General features: G+C 40.4%; 1 protein-coding gene across 1 annotated transcript in view; it reads left to right on the top strand.

Moving 5' to 3' along the window:
- Positions 1 to 997: 997 nt before the first annotated feature.
- Positions 998 to 17,817, top strand: part of BEST3 (bestrophin 3) — a 38,421-nt gene continuing 21,601 nt past the window's right edge. Inside the window, exons 1-4 of the mRNA XM_031463133.2 lie at positions 998 to 1,252; positions 4,407 to 4,501; positions 4,982 to 5,215; positions 17,590 to 17,744. Of these exons, the coding sequence (XP_031318993.1) occupies positions 1,101 to 1,252; positions 4,407 to 4,501; positions 4,982 to 5,215; positions 17,590 to 17,744 (636 nt within the window). The 5' untranslated portion in view covers positions 998 to 1,100. The remainder of the gene's footprint in view (positions 1,253 to 4,406; positions 4,502 to 4,981; positions 5,216 to 17,589; positions 17,745 to 17,817) is intronic.

Below are 17,817 nucleotides of genomic sequence, written 5' to 3'. Positions count from 1 at the left end.
AAACTCCATAATTTCAGTCTAAGTATCTCTGTAAGTCTCTCCTCATAGACCCTTCTGAACCCCAAAGTTTCCGAAGGAAGTTCATTTTCTCTGCGTACGCTCAGTGTTAGACAGCTGTGGAACGGGATTTCAAACAAAGATTAGCTTTGGGGCGTCTTCTGAAAACCTGAATGTTTACCAATGTCTTGGTGAAAAGCAATGGAATTCCAGAGAACTCACTGAAAACTAGGCTTTGGGGTCCAGTTCTTGTCCTATCCACATCCATGGAACAGATCCAGGTGGAAAGAATCCTAAATAATGGCCTCAGTTTTTTTTTTTTCAGCTCCAACTAGAAAGTGACCCATCCCTAAGCACGTTACATGCGACTTCTCAGTGGGAAAATGCACCTTTCTCAGTATCACTGTGGCCCCATGTTTTGTCTACCTTTAGAGGTGCGTGGAGTGCTAACTATGCACTTGGAGCTCTAGCAGAGAGACACTTAAATTAAAACCACCCAAAGTAACGCATCAATTAAATCCCCACAAGGGGCTTGCTTCTTTCCAACAATATCTCCTGATTTCCAAGAAGAGAGCCATAACTTTCTTCTAGGAGATCTAAGGGTGAAATAAATACCTCTTTATATACTTTAGCAAATAAAGACCCAAACAAGTTTGGCCACTGCTTTTGAAAATGCCAATTAATACAGCAGCTCAATACCTTAAATCTTCCCATGGAATAAGAAAACATATGACAGAGGGCCTTGTGACATAGACCATATAGCTCATGTGTTTTTTTTCAAATATTTATTGAGTAATGGCTATACAATCTGAAAATAATATTTAGAAATTAAAGTAAGCTTAAGATTTCTAATACTACTTTTTCAAGACACCCCCCCCCCCACCTTTTCTACTAAAAGATTTAGCACTGAGATGCAAATCCCAAACTGTTCAAATTCCAAACTGTTCAAGCTGAGAAAGGCAAAAAGTAGAGATGGCTGACTGGTTGCTGGTGAGGGTTTCTTTTGAGATACCGATCTATGTTCCGTCCTAAACATTGCTTTTTACTTGTTTTTTTTTTCTTTTTTGTCTTCTTGCTCTTCTAGAAAAAATAAACTATCCAAGATGACTGTCACTTACTCCAGTAAAGTAGCAAATGCGACTTTTTTTGGATTTCATAGGTTACTCCTCAAGTGGAGAGGCAGCATCTACAAACTGCTGTACAGAGAATTTATTGTTTTTGCTGTTCTTTACACAGCAATAAGTTTGACATACAGGTACTTTCCTTTGCATGTGTCCTTAAATGGCCAACAAATATCGTATAAGAATACAGTCTCAAAAATCCAAGCCTTTCAGTTGCCACTGACTTTTGCATTATGTGACCTCCTCCTCTGCATGATCCTCTGTTGCCTTCTTCTCCCTGGGACAGGGCACTTTAATCCACACCTAACCATTTTTACAATGTCAAATAGACTCTTATTGGTCACAATGATTGGTGCTAATTGGTATTAGTCATGCTTCCAGAATTTTGCTGTAGGCATAAGATGGAAGATTTATCCGTAGACCCTCACTAAGTGATGGTTTTGAAGGCAAAAGTCCACAGACAAATAATTATTTGTGCCTCTCTCTCAACTATGTCATTCATAGTTTGAGTTGGTGATTTGACAACTTGTAGCGACTGCCTACATACTGAACATGTTTGTGAATGGTGTACCTCAGGGAATGTTCCTTCTTTTTTCCTGGAATGACAAAATCTTATCCAAGATGGTGCCCACCCCCCCCAACTTACCAATAGCTCAGTGAAAGAAAAGGCCTGAAAATTAATTTATTTTCTTTATATCTTCTGAGTTCAGGCATATTATATGAACAAAAGAAGATCTTTATTCTTTATAACATCACAAGCTATGCCTGTCAGATTGACAGGACATTTGAGCAACATTATGCCCAAGAAATACTTTTATGACTAAAAATTATAGTCAATAAAATTTTATCAGTATTATAAATGGGAAGCTCTATGAGTTTTTTAAATTATTAATAATGATTGCATACATTTCTTCTCTGGGAGAAGTTAAAACTTAAAAGAGAAAAGCTAAAGGTTTTTGAGGCTGTATTTCCACCTGTTCTGTGCACATCAGTTTGTGCTTTTCCTTCTGCGTACAGTGAACAAATTTGGGTACCATTGCTGTCACCGGCTTTCTTCCTTGCAGCCACAGGACCCCATGGGAAGAAGAGGGACATTAATTTGGCTGGCTGATAATGACCAGAAGTAAAATACGTATCAAAACTATCACTCCAAACAAATGTATATATTGGTATACATATTGGCAAAATATATTTAAAGGGAAATTTTTTATTAAAAACCTCATAATTTTTAGATATATCTTCTCCATATGATATTATTTGGACTATTTATGTGTCATTTAATCCTCCAGACTGTGAAGTGGTGGAAGACACATGACGTTTCAGGATAATTGTCTCATTAGTTTATTTTTACTGATGTGAATTTACTGCTGCTACTGCTGCTCAGAATAGAAAACTCTTAGAGCAGTTGGTCGTAACCAGAAATGCTCCATGGGGCCTTAACTTTGGTTCCAACATCTTATTTATACCCCACAAAATTGTATACATACATTTTTTCTAAAGACTAAAGAGTGCTTACATTTATAACAATAAGCATTAGTTCAAGTCACTTTTCATTTTTTAAAGTTCAAATGTAAATCTTGTTAAAATAGATCCTTATATCTTGATCAAAGGTCTACCACGAACAACAGGCTGGATTTGTCAAGGAAGGCAGACACACCTGTGGACATGTACAGACATAGTTTTATTCTCATGTCTACCAATGACCCCAAGTCTTTAATCCTGTTACAAGCAAATAGCTAGACTTAGCAAAAAGTCGTAAGACCGAACCAGAATTCATTAATTTGATTATATCTCTTTTGATTTGGGGATGGATTAGACAAAATAATCGCTTTCTGTAAAATTTTTGTGTCTATTAGCTAAATATATTTTTCTTTGGACAACTATTAATACTAACAACCACTTTATTTTTGATTAAGGATGATACCGTATGCTAAGTGATTTTGAATGTAGTACATATTTTAATTCTCATAACATCCCCTGATACATAGATACTGTTATCCCCATTTACAAATGAGAGGGATTTAAAAATATACTCAAAATCCAAATCTGTAAGTGGCAGGTTTTGGGATTCAAACTTAGCGTGGTCAGACACTACGGTCTGTGCTCTCCACATTAAATCCTCTCTGACTGTTTCTATTTGAGTACCAGCAACCATTCCAACTGTAATGTGTCATCAGCATCACCTTGCTAGGCCTGTCCACCAGGTGATGCCTCTCTTGTCAGCTTTTCCTGACTTCAGAATTTCTGACATCTCCTCCGAAGCTGAGGCAGGAACTCCAAGCTCACTCAGCACCCCACACACCTCGGTCAGCACCAGCTCCCAGGTCTTCATCTGCAGTCTGTTTGGTGGCTCACTGTCCAGTATCCCTCTGCTTCCTTCATCAAAGCTCTGCTGACCCAAAGTCCTCTGACACATGTTATAATGAGTGTTTCCAAGGGATCCTTCCTCCCTTGGAACAGCTGCATCCATTTGTTTACACGAATTCATCTGTGTTGCTTCTCTTTCAGGATTTTAATCATTATTATTAACATGCCTTGAGACATTTCTTCTGAGTCTGAATCTCCTCCTCGCCACATAAATATCAATAATAGCTCCATTAAATGGATTTATGTTTAACAATACCAGAAATGGGTTTGCATCAGATCTATAATATAAATTTAATATTTATATTATAGAAATATAAACCCATCAAATATAATAATAAAAATTTAACTTCTAATTGTCAAGTCTGTGTTGTTTTATATTTTAAATAATTGTAGGCTTTAAAATAAACAGTCATAACATCCCTCGAAGCACAACATGTGTAATCAAGCATGTGCTAAGCAGTGTATTCAGGAGGAAGTAAGATCAAAATGTCAAATCCAGGGTTATTATTTAATAATTACTTAATAAGTGTAATCCACTTAATTAAGATGCTCTTTTTTTTTTAAAGTACATCTGATGAATAATTGAAAAATGAACTCTTTTTGTGAGGTATCTTGCTCCAAATCCAATACATTAATCATATAAAAATTTAAAAACATAAAGTATTTAAAAATCAAATGGTCAATATGTCTCATTGTCTAATGGCCAATAACACTTAAGTACTAAAAACGTTAGTACTTAAAACATTCAGCCATTAAAAAGCTTTTGAAATACATCAGCTTTGGTAGAAAAGAAAAAGTTATCGCTCCTTAAAAAAAAAAATTGAGATTATTTGTGCTTAATTGTTTGCACTGAATGTCACTTGCAAAGCAGGTGCAGAAGTATAATATCGTAAAGGGCTGTGCATTTTATTTTTGCTCCAGATTCTTACTTACAGGAGCCCAAAAACGTTACTTTGAAAAATTATCAATTTACTGTGACAGATATGCTGAACAAATTCCAGTAACCTTTGTGCTTGGTAAGTATAGGTCACACGCAGAATGCAGCCACACAGCTGTCTCCGTTACGATGACACCGATGACTCTGCATGGGAGTGTTTCCAAGCTGAGAGGCATGCCTGAAAAGCCAGTGCTTGCAGTACAAACCAGAATCATCCTTAAGGTTGACCTTCAGGGTGGCTTTCGCTAAATTAACACCAAACAAGTCTGAGGTAATAATCTGCTCTTGGACAATTAAGCTTTCTCTTGACTAACGCTCCATTTTTGCCATCAATATTTGAGTTCTAATAGCCACTTACTGGGTGCTACGGCATTGCCAGGCACAAATTACATTTTTTTTTTTTTTCTGGAGGGCAAAACCATTAGATATGGATAACGATATATTTTTACCACCCGCCCCCGCCCCCATCCCTAAAAAGGCTAAAAATCTGCTAAAAGCATCAGTGTCGACAATGTGTCTGCAGGAAGAAACTGCTTTACAGTTTCCTGTTACTCTACAGGGTTTTATGTCACTCTCGTAGTGAACCGATGGTGGAACCAGTTTGTGAACCTGCCCTGGCCGGACAGGCTGATGTTCCTCATCTCCAGCAGTGTCCACGGGAGCGACGAGCACGGCCGCCTGCTCAGGAGGACGCTGATGCGCTACGTCAACCTCACGTCCCTGCTCATCTTCCGCTCCGTGAGCACGGCTGTGTACAAGCGGTTCCCGACGATGGACCATGTGGTGGAAGCAGGTACTGTGAATGGCTTTTCCTTCCACGGGGCTCCACTCAGCCCCTGTGAGAACCTTCAGAGTTCCTTTGAAAATTCCTTTTATTTATGCATTCATTCATTCATTCATTCAAGAAACATTTACTGATTACTTGCCACGTGCCAGAAACAGTCTTAAGAGGCAAAAATGAATAAGACATGGTTCCTGCCCTCAGGAAGTTTACTTTGGGGGTGGAGCAAAGGAAGCGGCAGTCAACCTCAAATGAAGTCGGGGACAGTCACATGGTCTTTAGGTAAATATAATAATTATGATCATTATTTATTGAAGCCATCTGTAATGTTACCTTAATTTCCTAGCACTTTACAGTTTATGTACTTTCATAAATATTATTTCATTGGGACCTCAAAAAAAAAAAAAAAAAAAGAGAGATTTCAGAGAGGTTACGACCTGCCCTGGATCACATTGGTCATTAGTTAGAGAGCCAACATTTCCATTCCTGTTGTTGACAGATCTGAGAGTTTGTAGGAATGTATCAACAAATAGCAGAAAATACCGGAACCATGAGATGATCCTGCCTTTATACTGAGTACAGTCTCAAGTTAGGTTGCAATATCCAGTCTTCTTTTCTAAAATGTCCTTGAAAATAGATTTTTTTTGGGGGGTGGCTTCTGTTTTTAATTGTATTTTGTATTGAAGTGTGGTTGATATACAGTGTTAGTTTTAGATGTACAGCAAAGCGATTCAGTTATACATATACATATGTATATATATTTTTTCAGATTCTTTTCCATTATTACGAGAAATTGACTGTAGTTCCCCATGTCATACAGTAGAAAATAGATTTTTTGAGAAAAACACTTTTTGTTTGTTTTTGGAGGTTTGGGGGGGCTTTTGTTTGATTTGGTTTTGCCTTCTTGGATGGGTGATATAAACAGGGATTAAAAAGCCAGAGTAAGAGTTCACATCCTTACTCTACCACTTACTTGCCCCATGACCTTGTCTGAGTTACTTAGTCCTTCTACGCTTCAATTTCCTCACCCATGAAATGAGTTTATAGTGATTTATAACAGCATCTATCTCATACACTTCCCATGGGCTTGTTGTGAGGATTAAATAAGTTAATACTTGCAGTGTTTGGAGCGGCACCTGGCACATGGTGTGACATGGGTTCTTGCGGTTAATAATGAAATCATCTAGTCCAATGGCACACATAGCCCTTTGGTCACGTTAGAAGACCCATTTGATACGACATTCCAGGTCTTCTTCAACTGCTGTGACCAGGAGGCTGGGAAAGTCATGGTGGAACTACGAAAGGAGGAGTGTGGAGGATGTTATTAGGGGTATTGAGAAAGTAATGGGATGGAAAGAGTTGGTTAAGGATTCAGATGAAGAGGACAAATAGCCTCACAAATGCACAGGTATATTATGATATAAAACCAGCTGGAACTTTAAAAAAAAAATGAACTGCCACACCTCCTTGAAATTTAACGGTTGAGTACGGATTCAGAATGACCAACTTGAAAATGCCAACTGATAACTTAACTTTCTCACCCCGATGTCTAAAGAAATCAAATGCAGTAAGAATTCTGACCTCTGAATAAAGTGCTGAAAACAAATGACAAAGGTTTGGCCCATTCCAAATGGATGAGTGAGGGCTGAGGTTTACTTGGCTGAATAAAGGGGACATTTCTCTAGTCCTGACGCATCCTTGGAAAGAAGAGAGCGCATTCTGACAGGAATCGGACTCCAGGCCCAACTCTCAGAGGGAGTCTCATCCTCTCAGCGTCACCTCCACGTGGAAAGCAGGCCGGGAGGCAGCCAGGGTCGGCTGGCGATGGAGAGGCCTCTGGGGCCTCTGGTCAGACCTGGGCTCAACGAGGCCTGAGTTGTGCTCAGGTCTAAGCAGGAAGTAGAAACTGTGCGATGAATGGGAGAACGCCGTGAACTCGTTTCCTTAAGGAGCATTTTTCATAATATCAAGTCTCACTCCTTGTCAAACTTTGACAAATGCCTGTCAGGTACTTGCATCCACCCTTTCCCCCTTTCCAAGGCATTTGGAACACTGGAATACTTCTCTCTCCCCAACTACCAACACCCCCAGCTATTCCAAGGGCATATGGAAAGCATCTCTCCTTGATGCGCATTGAAACGAGCATGTGTGTCTCGAAGTGTGATCCGCAGACCCACAGACCCACAGACCCTTTACATCTCAAATAACTTGAGTTGTTTATTTAAAATGCATACTCCTGGGCCCCACCGCTGACCTACTGAATCAGAACTGTTGTGTGTAAGGCCTAGGAAACCTGCTTTTAAACATGCTCTGACATTGCTTTTTTTAATACACTGAAGTTTGAGAAGTACTGAGTCTTTTCTGAGATGCTTGTTTTTCTAACCCTTTTTCTCACCCCTGGGATAAAAAGGCTTTGGCATCCATCAAATAATTCGTTACTAATATTTTTTAAAGTTGCGACTGTTAAGAAAAGGGGGTGAATTCAAGGTTTTGACCGTGCTGGAGGCTCCAGAATGGGAGGGCGGCTTCGGGGAGCCGTCTGATCAGAGCTACCATCTAGAAGACTTGAGTTAGACCTGCCTGGACTAATTCAAGAAGCATCGTTCTCGCTTCAGTTTTTTGGGCGGTTTGTGCGGCGGGTCTGAAGGAGGAAGAGAACTGAGGGAGACAGGGGGCGGGGCTAAAGCCTTTGCAAGTGCCCTCTGGGGCCGGCACTGATTAACGCAGTTAATCTCTTATATTCCTAAAAGGAAAGGCAGAAGAGTAGTGGATCTGCTTGCCCGCAGGAAAGCAAGATTTGCATATTACGTGGTGGAGCAAAGGTTCTGAGCCACTGCCTGAGCAAGCTGGGGGACATGCTTCGGAGTCCGGGTCCTTCCTGGCTGCCCGATGGCCGCCCACGTGGGTGGGCACCCTCTCTGTTGACCGGCGGCCCGGACTGACCGGCCTTCCCGCTCCTTTCCCCAACAGAGAAGGCTGACTCAGTCTGCACGTGGGGTCAGTGTCTAGGCTCTCCCAGCTGGGCACATGCCTCCACCAGTCTCTGACTGTCCTCTGCCAGTGCCAAGGTTTCTGGGAAGAACAGGGAGTTCAGGGATGGCGGGAAATATTTGGCAGATGCCCTGAGCCCAGAGCCAGTGCACCTGCTCTGCCTGAGGGCAGAGAGGGCTAGTAAGTAAAGCCCAGGGGCCCCAAAGGAGTGGGGGCAAAGGCAGGAGGCAATGTTGAAGGCACCAAAAACCTTGTGTCAGGTGACTTCCCTCCATAAAACCACCTGTCAGGGAAATGACATGTTCTCAAACTTCAGTGCCCATTAGAGATGGTTAAAAATCAATATTGCTCAGGGGGGAGGGTATAGCTCAGTGGTACAGCCCACGCTTAGCATGCAGAAGCTCCTGGGTTCAATCCCAGTACCTCTACTAAATAAATAAAAATCTAATTAATTATCTCCCCCCAAAAGAAAAAAAAATCAATATTGCTCCAAACGCAGATCCCAAGACACCAGCCCCAGAGTCCGATTCAGCAGGGTTAGGGTGGGGTCCAGGAATGAGTGTATTTAACAAGTTCCTGGAGATTTTGAGGCGGAGGGGGGCGGTCTCTGGATCACACTCTGAGAAACAGTGGGCTTTAAGGCAATGGGAGTTTCCCTCCAACCTCTTTGTTTTGCTTTGGGAAGGACCCTTGCCCCCCAGATTCAGGGCTGGCCAGGAGGAAATGAGTGAGAGGGCAGAGAGAATGAAGACCAGCACCTCCTTTTGAAGCATCTGGCAATTGTTTGACTAGAGCTGGGAGCTAGGTCACTCATCTGCTGGTCCCTGAACGTTCCTTGCTTTAAGTTGGACGGTCAAGTTACATTATTCTAGGAAATTAAAGTACCATTTCTCTGGGAAATACACATGCTTTGATGTTATAGGCTAAATTTCTCATATTAAAAATTGAAAGTTCTCTGTTTATGCTCCCATGAAACTAGAAATATAACAACTGAATGCAGAATAATGTCTATTATGCTGAAAATTCTCCAAACTGGTCTGTTATCAAACAGTTATATTTATTCAAGGAGCTGCAACCAAGGAGTCTCTGTCATTTTCCCTCTTGGCTACAAACCTGCTCTGGAAAATTCCAGTCATTTCAATCACCTTTCCTGGAAGATGTCTCAGTCTAAATCCGGTCAGGTGCACAGTTCCAGACCTTTGCCAATTCAAGTAATGGCCTTAATTGGGTGCTTACGTCATGGTATGAGACTGAGTCAAAACTTTTTTTTCTGGGGTTTTACAGTGATCAAGAGAAGAAAATCTTTCCCTACAAAATTCTGCACCAGAAGCACAAAAATAGGTAATGGGAAATTATATACGTTCCTCTAAAAGAAACATTACTAAATCTGTTGCTAAGTCTGTCATGCCTTTGCTGATTTAACAAAGATTTATTGAGTGTATACAGTATACGGCTAAAAGCAAGAGTGGATACCATCCCTGTCCTCAAGGATCAGGAAAAATCACTACAAATCTTTTCTCCCATGAATCATTTTGAGAGACAAGCACAAACGTATTTATGGCTGGACTTCACATCACTCCATTGCATTCCTATCGCTCTAAAACAGTTTCCTTCTGTGCTTGGTAGCCTGTAGGAGTGGTTAAAAGACAGTAAAATTGGAGACAAGGGCACTGTTTTGTTTTCTTAAAGGCCTGGAATCTTAACATGAAGTTCCTTGAGCTTCCGCTATGACGAGAGAGAGCCTGTGAAGACCCCATCAGGAGTTTTAGGCTAACAGGCATAACCAAGCAAGCCCAGTTGCCAAGGGGCTGTTGAGAGAAAAGTTCTAACTTTGGATGCTCTGGCGGGAAGGCTAGCCCCACACTTAGATCACTTATCTGTGATCTTCTCTCCCTAAGTCAAATCCAATGGATTTTGTCTAATATTGACATTCTGCCCTGTGGTCAGCCGTTCAAGTTTTTCCCTGCCTCTTTCTGTGGCTGTGGGACTCCTTGGTCTCTCTGAAATCCCCCACTGCTCTGTGTTCCAGGAGAGATGATCAAGGGGACGGTGGCATTCATGGCTGTACCAGTCTTTCTCTGTTGGCTGAACTTTTACAGGCTGAGTCTATAGTCTCACACGATGAGCCCAAAACAGATGGAACATCACCCTTGGAGAGAAATTTGATTCACCTATGCATGCTGGCTCTACACAGCAGAGAAACTGCACAGTAGAAACACCCTCCTTGAATTAACACCATGGATGGGCAGTCTCAGCCCAGTATTTGAAGGCTCCCCACAGCTCTGTTTTAGGAGTTAAATCAAGATGTGCCAATCAATATTTCTCTAAGTATGATCATAGACCACCACATTCATTGAATTATCAGGGATGCTGGTTTAAATTGCAGATTCCCAGACAGTCCATGACATGTGAATCTCTGGGGCTTAGGACCTAGAAGTCCACTTTTAAACAAGCTCCCCAGAAGAATTATGTTTGACACAGACCAAGAAGACTAAAGAGGCCAGATTGCTGTGTGACTCTGTGCACGAGGGCAGTTGTCCCCAACTTTGTTACAAGTTGAAATTGCTAGGAATCTTTTAAAAATACTGATATATGGGCCAATGAGTACATGAAAAGATGCTCAACATCACTAATTATTAGAGAAATGCAAATCAAAACTACAGTGAAGTATCACCTCACACAGGTCAGAATGGCCATAATCAAAAGTTTACAAACAATAAATGCTGGAAAGGCTGTGAAGAAAAGGGACCCCTCCTACACTGTTGGTGGGATGCAAATTGGTGCAGCCACTATGGAGGACAGTATAGAGGGTCCTTAAAAAACTACAAATAAAGTTACCATCTGATCCAGCAATCCCATTCTTGGGCATATATCTGGAGAAAATTCTAATTCAAAAAGATACATGCACCTCAGTGTTCATAGCAGCACTATTTACAATAGCCAAGACATAGAAACAACCTAAACGTCCATCGACAGATGACTGGATAAAGAAGTTGTGAGGGGTGTGTGTGTGTGTGTGTGTGTGTGTGTGTGTGTGTGTGTGTGTGATGGAATACTACTCAGCCATCAAAAAGAATGAAAATGCCATTTGCAGCAACATGGATGGACCTAGAAATTATCATACTAAGTAATCTAAGTCAGACAGAGAAAGACAAATATCATCATGTGATATCACTTATATGTGGAATCTAAAATATGATACAAATGAACTTATTTATGAAACAGAAACAGACTCACAGACATAGAGAACAAATCTATGGTTACCAGAGGGGGAAGGCAGGATGGGGGGGGATAAATTAGGAGTTTGGATTTAGCAGATACAAACTACTACATATAAAATAGATAAACAACAAGGTCCTACTATATCGCACAGGGAACTATATTCATTATCTTATAACAAACTATAATGGAAAAGAATCTGAAAAAGATTTCATTCATATACACACACACACACATATATATATATACATATAACTGGATCACTTTGTTATATGCCAGAAACTAATACAACATGGTAAATTAACTATACTTCAATTTTTAAAAGTACTGATGTCTGGCTCACACCCCCAGACGTTAGGATGCAGTAGGCACACACAGCAACCTGGGTATCAGGAGTTTTTAAGGCTCCCCAGACCTTTCCAGCATGCAGCAAAGTCTAGGAACCACTGCACCAGAGTGTATCTATTAACTCTTCCAACTTTATCTGCAAAATTGCCTCAAACATGTTTACCCAAAGCAAATCAAATTCTGGGCCACCTGGACAGGCGAGGAGTTGACAGCACAGATTTTATGAATGATACTTCCTGTGCATCCTGTGTAGAAGGCAAATAGGATGCTAATTTAGAGACGGGAATATGGCTGACTAGAGATGTTTTGCTCACATTAGGAAAACAGAGGAGCTTCTTGGTCTCCGTTCAGCGTTGCTACCCCAGAAACTGATTTTACTCAACCATATCCTATTTCCAGCTTTTCAAACTGTGAGTTGTAACTTATTATTAGGTTCTTAAATCATTGTAATGGCTTTCAGCCAGCATCTTTTACGGAATGGAATGGAACAGAACAGCAAATATCAGAGAACACGTCATGCAGAAGAGCCAATAATTGTTTCGGGAACTACAACTATATATCTTACTGGGTTTCATGGTAAAAAAAAAAAAAAAAAAAAAGTCTGAATACTGCCTGAAAATACCCAATGCCTTCACAATATTGATTCCATTTCTCTCTCACTCTCGTTTTGCCTCTCCTTCATTTTCCCAGTTGACAGAGATTTCTAAACTTCTACACTGAACTTAAAGAACAGCTGTAGTTGAATCTGGTGGCTTCATTCCATTCACTTGAAAAGCACGGCGAGAAAATGAGCCAGGCTCGCTGCAATGTTCCTGAGCGAGTCATCTCTCTGAGAAGGGCTCAGATGCTGAATGCACAGCTTTCTCTTTCAGAAAGAATGGGCAATAAACCCATTCTGCCTGAAAGTTTTGAGACACAGAGCTTTCAGTTCTTCTGCTAATAGAGTCTCATGTGCACGCTCTGCTTTAAAGGCAAAAAAAAAAAAAAAAAAAAAAAACAACAACCTGCCTCAGCTTCAACCGAATCTGTGATTCCCAGAATATTGTTTATCAATGGACTTCAGCGGTCCTTTGGTTTGAAGGCCATAAAATTTTCCCTTAAAGTAGCAGATCCTACTCTATCAAACCACAATTCAAGTCACAAGTAAATACAAACATATATGTATATGTGCGTTTATATATATATATATATATATATTTTTTTTTTTACTCTGGTTTGAAATACTAAGGAAGGTTCTTTGGGATAAGCAATATGAAAATTGCTGAGCAGAGCTGAACCAGCCAGAAAGCCAGAAGGAAAAGAGATAGCAAGACATTCAAGGCAGATGTAATGGCAAGATAAAACAGTGATGTCAGGGGTGTGGCCAGGGTCTGAGGGAGCGGGGCATGAAGACAGACATGTGATGGAGGCCGGGTCACGCGAGGACCAGCCAGCTGATAGTAGGGCCAAACTGTAGCAGATCAACACCTGTGGTTAGCATAGCTTTAGAGATGAGGATAATGACCACATTCTGAAAAAGATCGTTGGTCTGCGGTTAGAATGACCTGAAGTGCTGACGGCGATAACATTCCATTTCATAACAAATGCCCCTTGAATTGATGTGACCGACCATCTAGACTTTTCTTTCAATGGACCGATAATTCAGCTTCCAAAGATGGGGCTACTTTGGATAAGATGTGCAACCCTGTGGGAAATAAACATTATTCAGCCTAAACACTCTCGGCGGACACATTCATGTCTGGTTCATCTTTCACAGCACCTAGCCCAGTCCTCAGTACGTCTGGGCTGAACACTGGAAATCACCTGCTTTCCTAGCTCTCCACGTCCCCTTCCCGTCAGTGGGTGTGCCACATGAGGCAGGGGCGGACCTAACTCTGGTTTTAGTGTTTGCATTAAATGAACCCTCACTCTGCACATTTGCTTTCCACTGAGAAGCCAAGAAAGGACCTGCCAGCACAATCTGATCCATACTCCTGAATAAAAAATAACCAGAGGTAGAGTTATTCTTTGGTCAAATGACAGAGATTGCAGCCAGTATATAAATGGGGTCATTTTTTTTAAATTGCACTATAAATCCCAAGAATATAACTGCTAGACAATTGGCATGAAATGTCTGAAAACAGGCTTCCAGAAAAAGGTAGAACCACGGCAGCAAGTCTTTAAGCAAAGAGCCAAGACAGGTCAAGTTCATCTATTAACTTCTTGTGATAAGATGTAATCACGGTGTGGGTCTTAAAAAAAAAAAAAAACAGATTATCTGGATCAGGCAGCAACTATGAAAGGAACTGAGGAAGAAGACAAGAATTCTCAGGCTCATTCTTATTTCTGACCGCCAGAGAGAGTCCAATTCCCTTCCCAGATAACCTGGGTATTATCTAAAACTAGTCTCTTGTTGGTAAATATTGGCTTTGTAGTTGATACTCTGTTTATTTCAAAGACTGAATAAACAGAATCTTCATTTAGTGAGGCAGTGATTTTCAAACACTGCTGTACATTAGAATTTCCTGCAGAACTTGGTAAGCATGCAACTGTCTGGACCCAATTCCATTAAATCACCCAGGAAGATTTAAAGGCGTGCTTATGCCTGGACCTCACTCTAGACCAAACGAATCAGGATCTCTGGGGATAAGGCAAATAAATGCACTGGTATTTTTTAAAAGTATCCGCATGAGACTCTAAGGTTCAACACCGGGTGGAGAACTGCTCTACTGAGTCTGGTTCAGCAGGTAAGGGTGGAGCCCCGCCCTCTCCATATATAATGGGCGTCACAGGTGATTCAGACGCCCATGACCTGTGGACCCTATTCTCAATACACTGGCCTGGATCACATCGAAGGTCTAGGTGACTCCAAAGCTCTGTGGATCAGTGACTATCAAAACGGGCAAGTCTCACTTTGAATTCTTTCCTGTCATAGCAACATCACATAAATATAACTCAGTCTGGGGGGAAGGGTATAGCTCAAGTGGTAGAGCACATGCTTAGCACGCATGGGGTCCTGGGTTCAATCTCCAGTACCGCCACTGAAAAACCAAAGAAACAGACCTAATTACCTTCCCCCTGCAAAAAAAAATTCAGTCTGCATGGTGAGGAGGGAGGGTTACGTTAAGCAGGAAAACCAAATTCATAAACTGATTACCAATAGATACAAACTGTGTCACATTAGGGTAAAAGTTGGTTTTGGCGGGGAGAGCATAGCTCGAGTGGTAGAATGTATGCTTAGCGTGCACAAGGTCCCGGGTTCAATCTCCAGTCGCTCCTCTAAAAATAAATAAGTAAACCTAATTACCTCCCCACAAACAAACAAAAAAGTTGATTTTCATCTGAAGGTGTGATCAGAATTTCATAAGCAGATTGTATTTCTGAATCAAAAGTAACTCAAAATTCATATATAGCAAAAGTCAGTTTTAGAAATAAGCTTTAATTCAGAAAACATTATTTATACTAAATCATAATTAACATGTAAATGTCTCCTTAAAATAAAAAGTCAATGGGGTAAGTACAAGGACTGCACATTGCAGCATTTTATTTTTTTTTTAATTTAATTAATTTATTTTAGGGGCGGAGGGTAGTTACGTTCACTTATGTATGTATTTTTAGAGGAAGGACTGGGGATTGAACCCAGGACCTTTGTATTCTAAGAATGCACCCTACCACTTGAGCTACACCCTCCTCCCCTTTTGCAGCATTTTAAAGGGCTTATTTATTTTATTTTTTATTGAAGCATTGTTGATTTATAATGTTAGTTTCAGGTGTACAGCAAAGTGATTCAGTTACACAAATGCATACATATTTTTTTCAGATTCTTTTCCATTATAGCTTATTACAAGAAACTGTATATGGTTCCCTGTGCTATACAGTAGGTCCTTGCTGTTTATCTATTTTACATATAATAATGTGTATCTGTTTTTCCAAACTCCTAATTTATCCATCCCCCCACCTTTCCCCTTTGGTCACCATAGTTTGTTTTCTATGTCTGTGAATCTATTTCTGTTTTGTAAATAAGTTCATTTGTGTCATATTTTTTAAGATTCCGCACATAAGTGGTATCAAATAATATTTGTCTTTCTCTGATTTACGTCACTTAATATGATCATTTTTAGGTCCATCCATGTTGTGCAGCATTATTTTTAATAGCAAAAAAATTAGACAACTTAAAAGTCTATTCAGAAGAGGACTAGTTATATAAAATATTGTACATGGCTAGGTAGAATGCAGCCATTAAAAAGAATGCTGCTGCTCTCTATGTATTAACCAAAACAGATCTCTAAGATGTAACTTGAAAAATAGAAGCAAATGGCAGATATGGATGGAATATAAAGCCATTTCTGTTTTTAAAAACTTGGCCTGTATGAAATCTGTGATATTTCCCTGGAAAGACACACAATAACCTGGTTGTAGCGGTTTCCTTCAGGGAGGGAAACTGGTTGGGAAAATGAGACTCACTTTCCCCATTAAAATTCCTTTGGCCCTTTTGGATTTTTGTACCATTTGAATCACTAAATCAAAAAATTTTAATCCTCTTTTTTTGAGGTGGGGGGGAGGAGGATAATTAGGTTTGTTTGTTTGTTTGTTTATTGTTTAAAGGAGGCACCAGAGCATGCACTCGGTCACTGAGCTATACCCTCATCCCATCCAGCAACTTAAAAAAAAAAAAAAAAGTCAAGTGTAAACTGTAAGCTTTTAAACTACATCTTTATAGGAACAAACCCTGGTACATAGCAGACATTTAATAAATGTTTATTAAATAAACCTGCCACCTTATTTCTCCTCTCCTGTTGTTCAAAACTCTTCTTTTCTTGGTGTGCAGGTTGCCAGGGTGGTGAATAACTAAAGTTTCACATAATAGATTATGCCTTGGCACTGACTGAGTGCTAAGTGTGTGCTAAGCATTGTGTTAACCTCTTGACATGTATCCCTCATCTCAGGTAATTCTACAATTTCCCAGTGAAGTAGATATTATCATCTCTCTTTAATACATGAGAAAACGGAGGTTCAGAGAGGTCACAGCAAGCTCAAGCAAATACACACACACACACACACACACACACACACAGACACACACACACACAGACACACACACAGAGGCTCACAAAATCAAAGAAGCACTTTTAAGGTGTATGCAAAATGCAGTGGGGTCTATGAAGATAATATGCTCTTTGCCCTTCCAAAGGGTCTTAGCGGGGGAAACATTTATGTCTAATGTGACCATAATCCAAGGCAAGAAAGAGCATCACAGTGGAGCCTGGAAGAGGAGAAACCCTAGGGCAGGAAAAGGAAGGAATCAAGGCAAGAATGGCTGAAGAGGACCTGGTTAATTAAGACTCTGAAGGGAGGGGTCAGGAGGAAAAGTGTGATTCACAACTTCACACTATACTAAGTGCTTTGTACATTATCACCTTTTTACTTCTAATCCTATCAATTCAGAGTATGCTTATTTCCAATTTTAGATGAATAAGCCAAAACCTGAAGAAATCTTCCCCAGATGTTCTAGTCCACATTTAATGTCGCCTCACTTCCTACTGGCCGCTTCTGTTAGGGACTGCTCATATGCATTGCCTTGTATACTGATGTATAACTTTGTGTGTGGGTGGGTGGGTGGGGGTGTGTGTGGGGGTTCTCGTGAGTACAAATTCCTTATCTCTAAAACAAGCATAAACTACTTGAGGCAGGAACCTTTATTTTATTCTTCTTTAATATCCCCCATTATATGATCACATAGTAGATGCTGAAATATTTATGGAAACATATTAATGCTAAACTACATCTGTAGTTTCTAACTATTTCTAACTATTTCTAGCTATTTCTAACTATTTTTATTTTGTGTAAAGGTTTTATGACAGCAGATGAGAGAAAATTATTCGACCACCTCAAATCTCCTCATCTGAAATATTGGGTTCCATTCATCTGGTTTGGAAATCTCGCAGCTAAAGCCCGGAAAGAAGGCAGAATCAGAGACAGTGTTGATCTGCAGTCACTGATGACTGTAAGTACATCGTAAACTGTCAGTAAAAGATCAGAGACCAGCAGGGACCGGGATGCAACAGGTTGGACCTGGA

Source organism: Camelus dromedarius, chromosome 11 (genome assembly GCF_036321535.1).
Source record: "Camelus dromedarius isolate mCamDro1 chromosome 11, mCamDro1.pat, whole genome shotgun sequence".
NCBI lineage: Eukaryota > Metazoa > Chordata > Mammalia > Artiodactyla > Camelidae > Camelus > Camelus dromedarius.
This window is presented reverse-complemented; position numbering and strand designations above follow the sequence as displayed.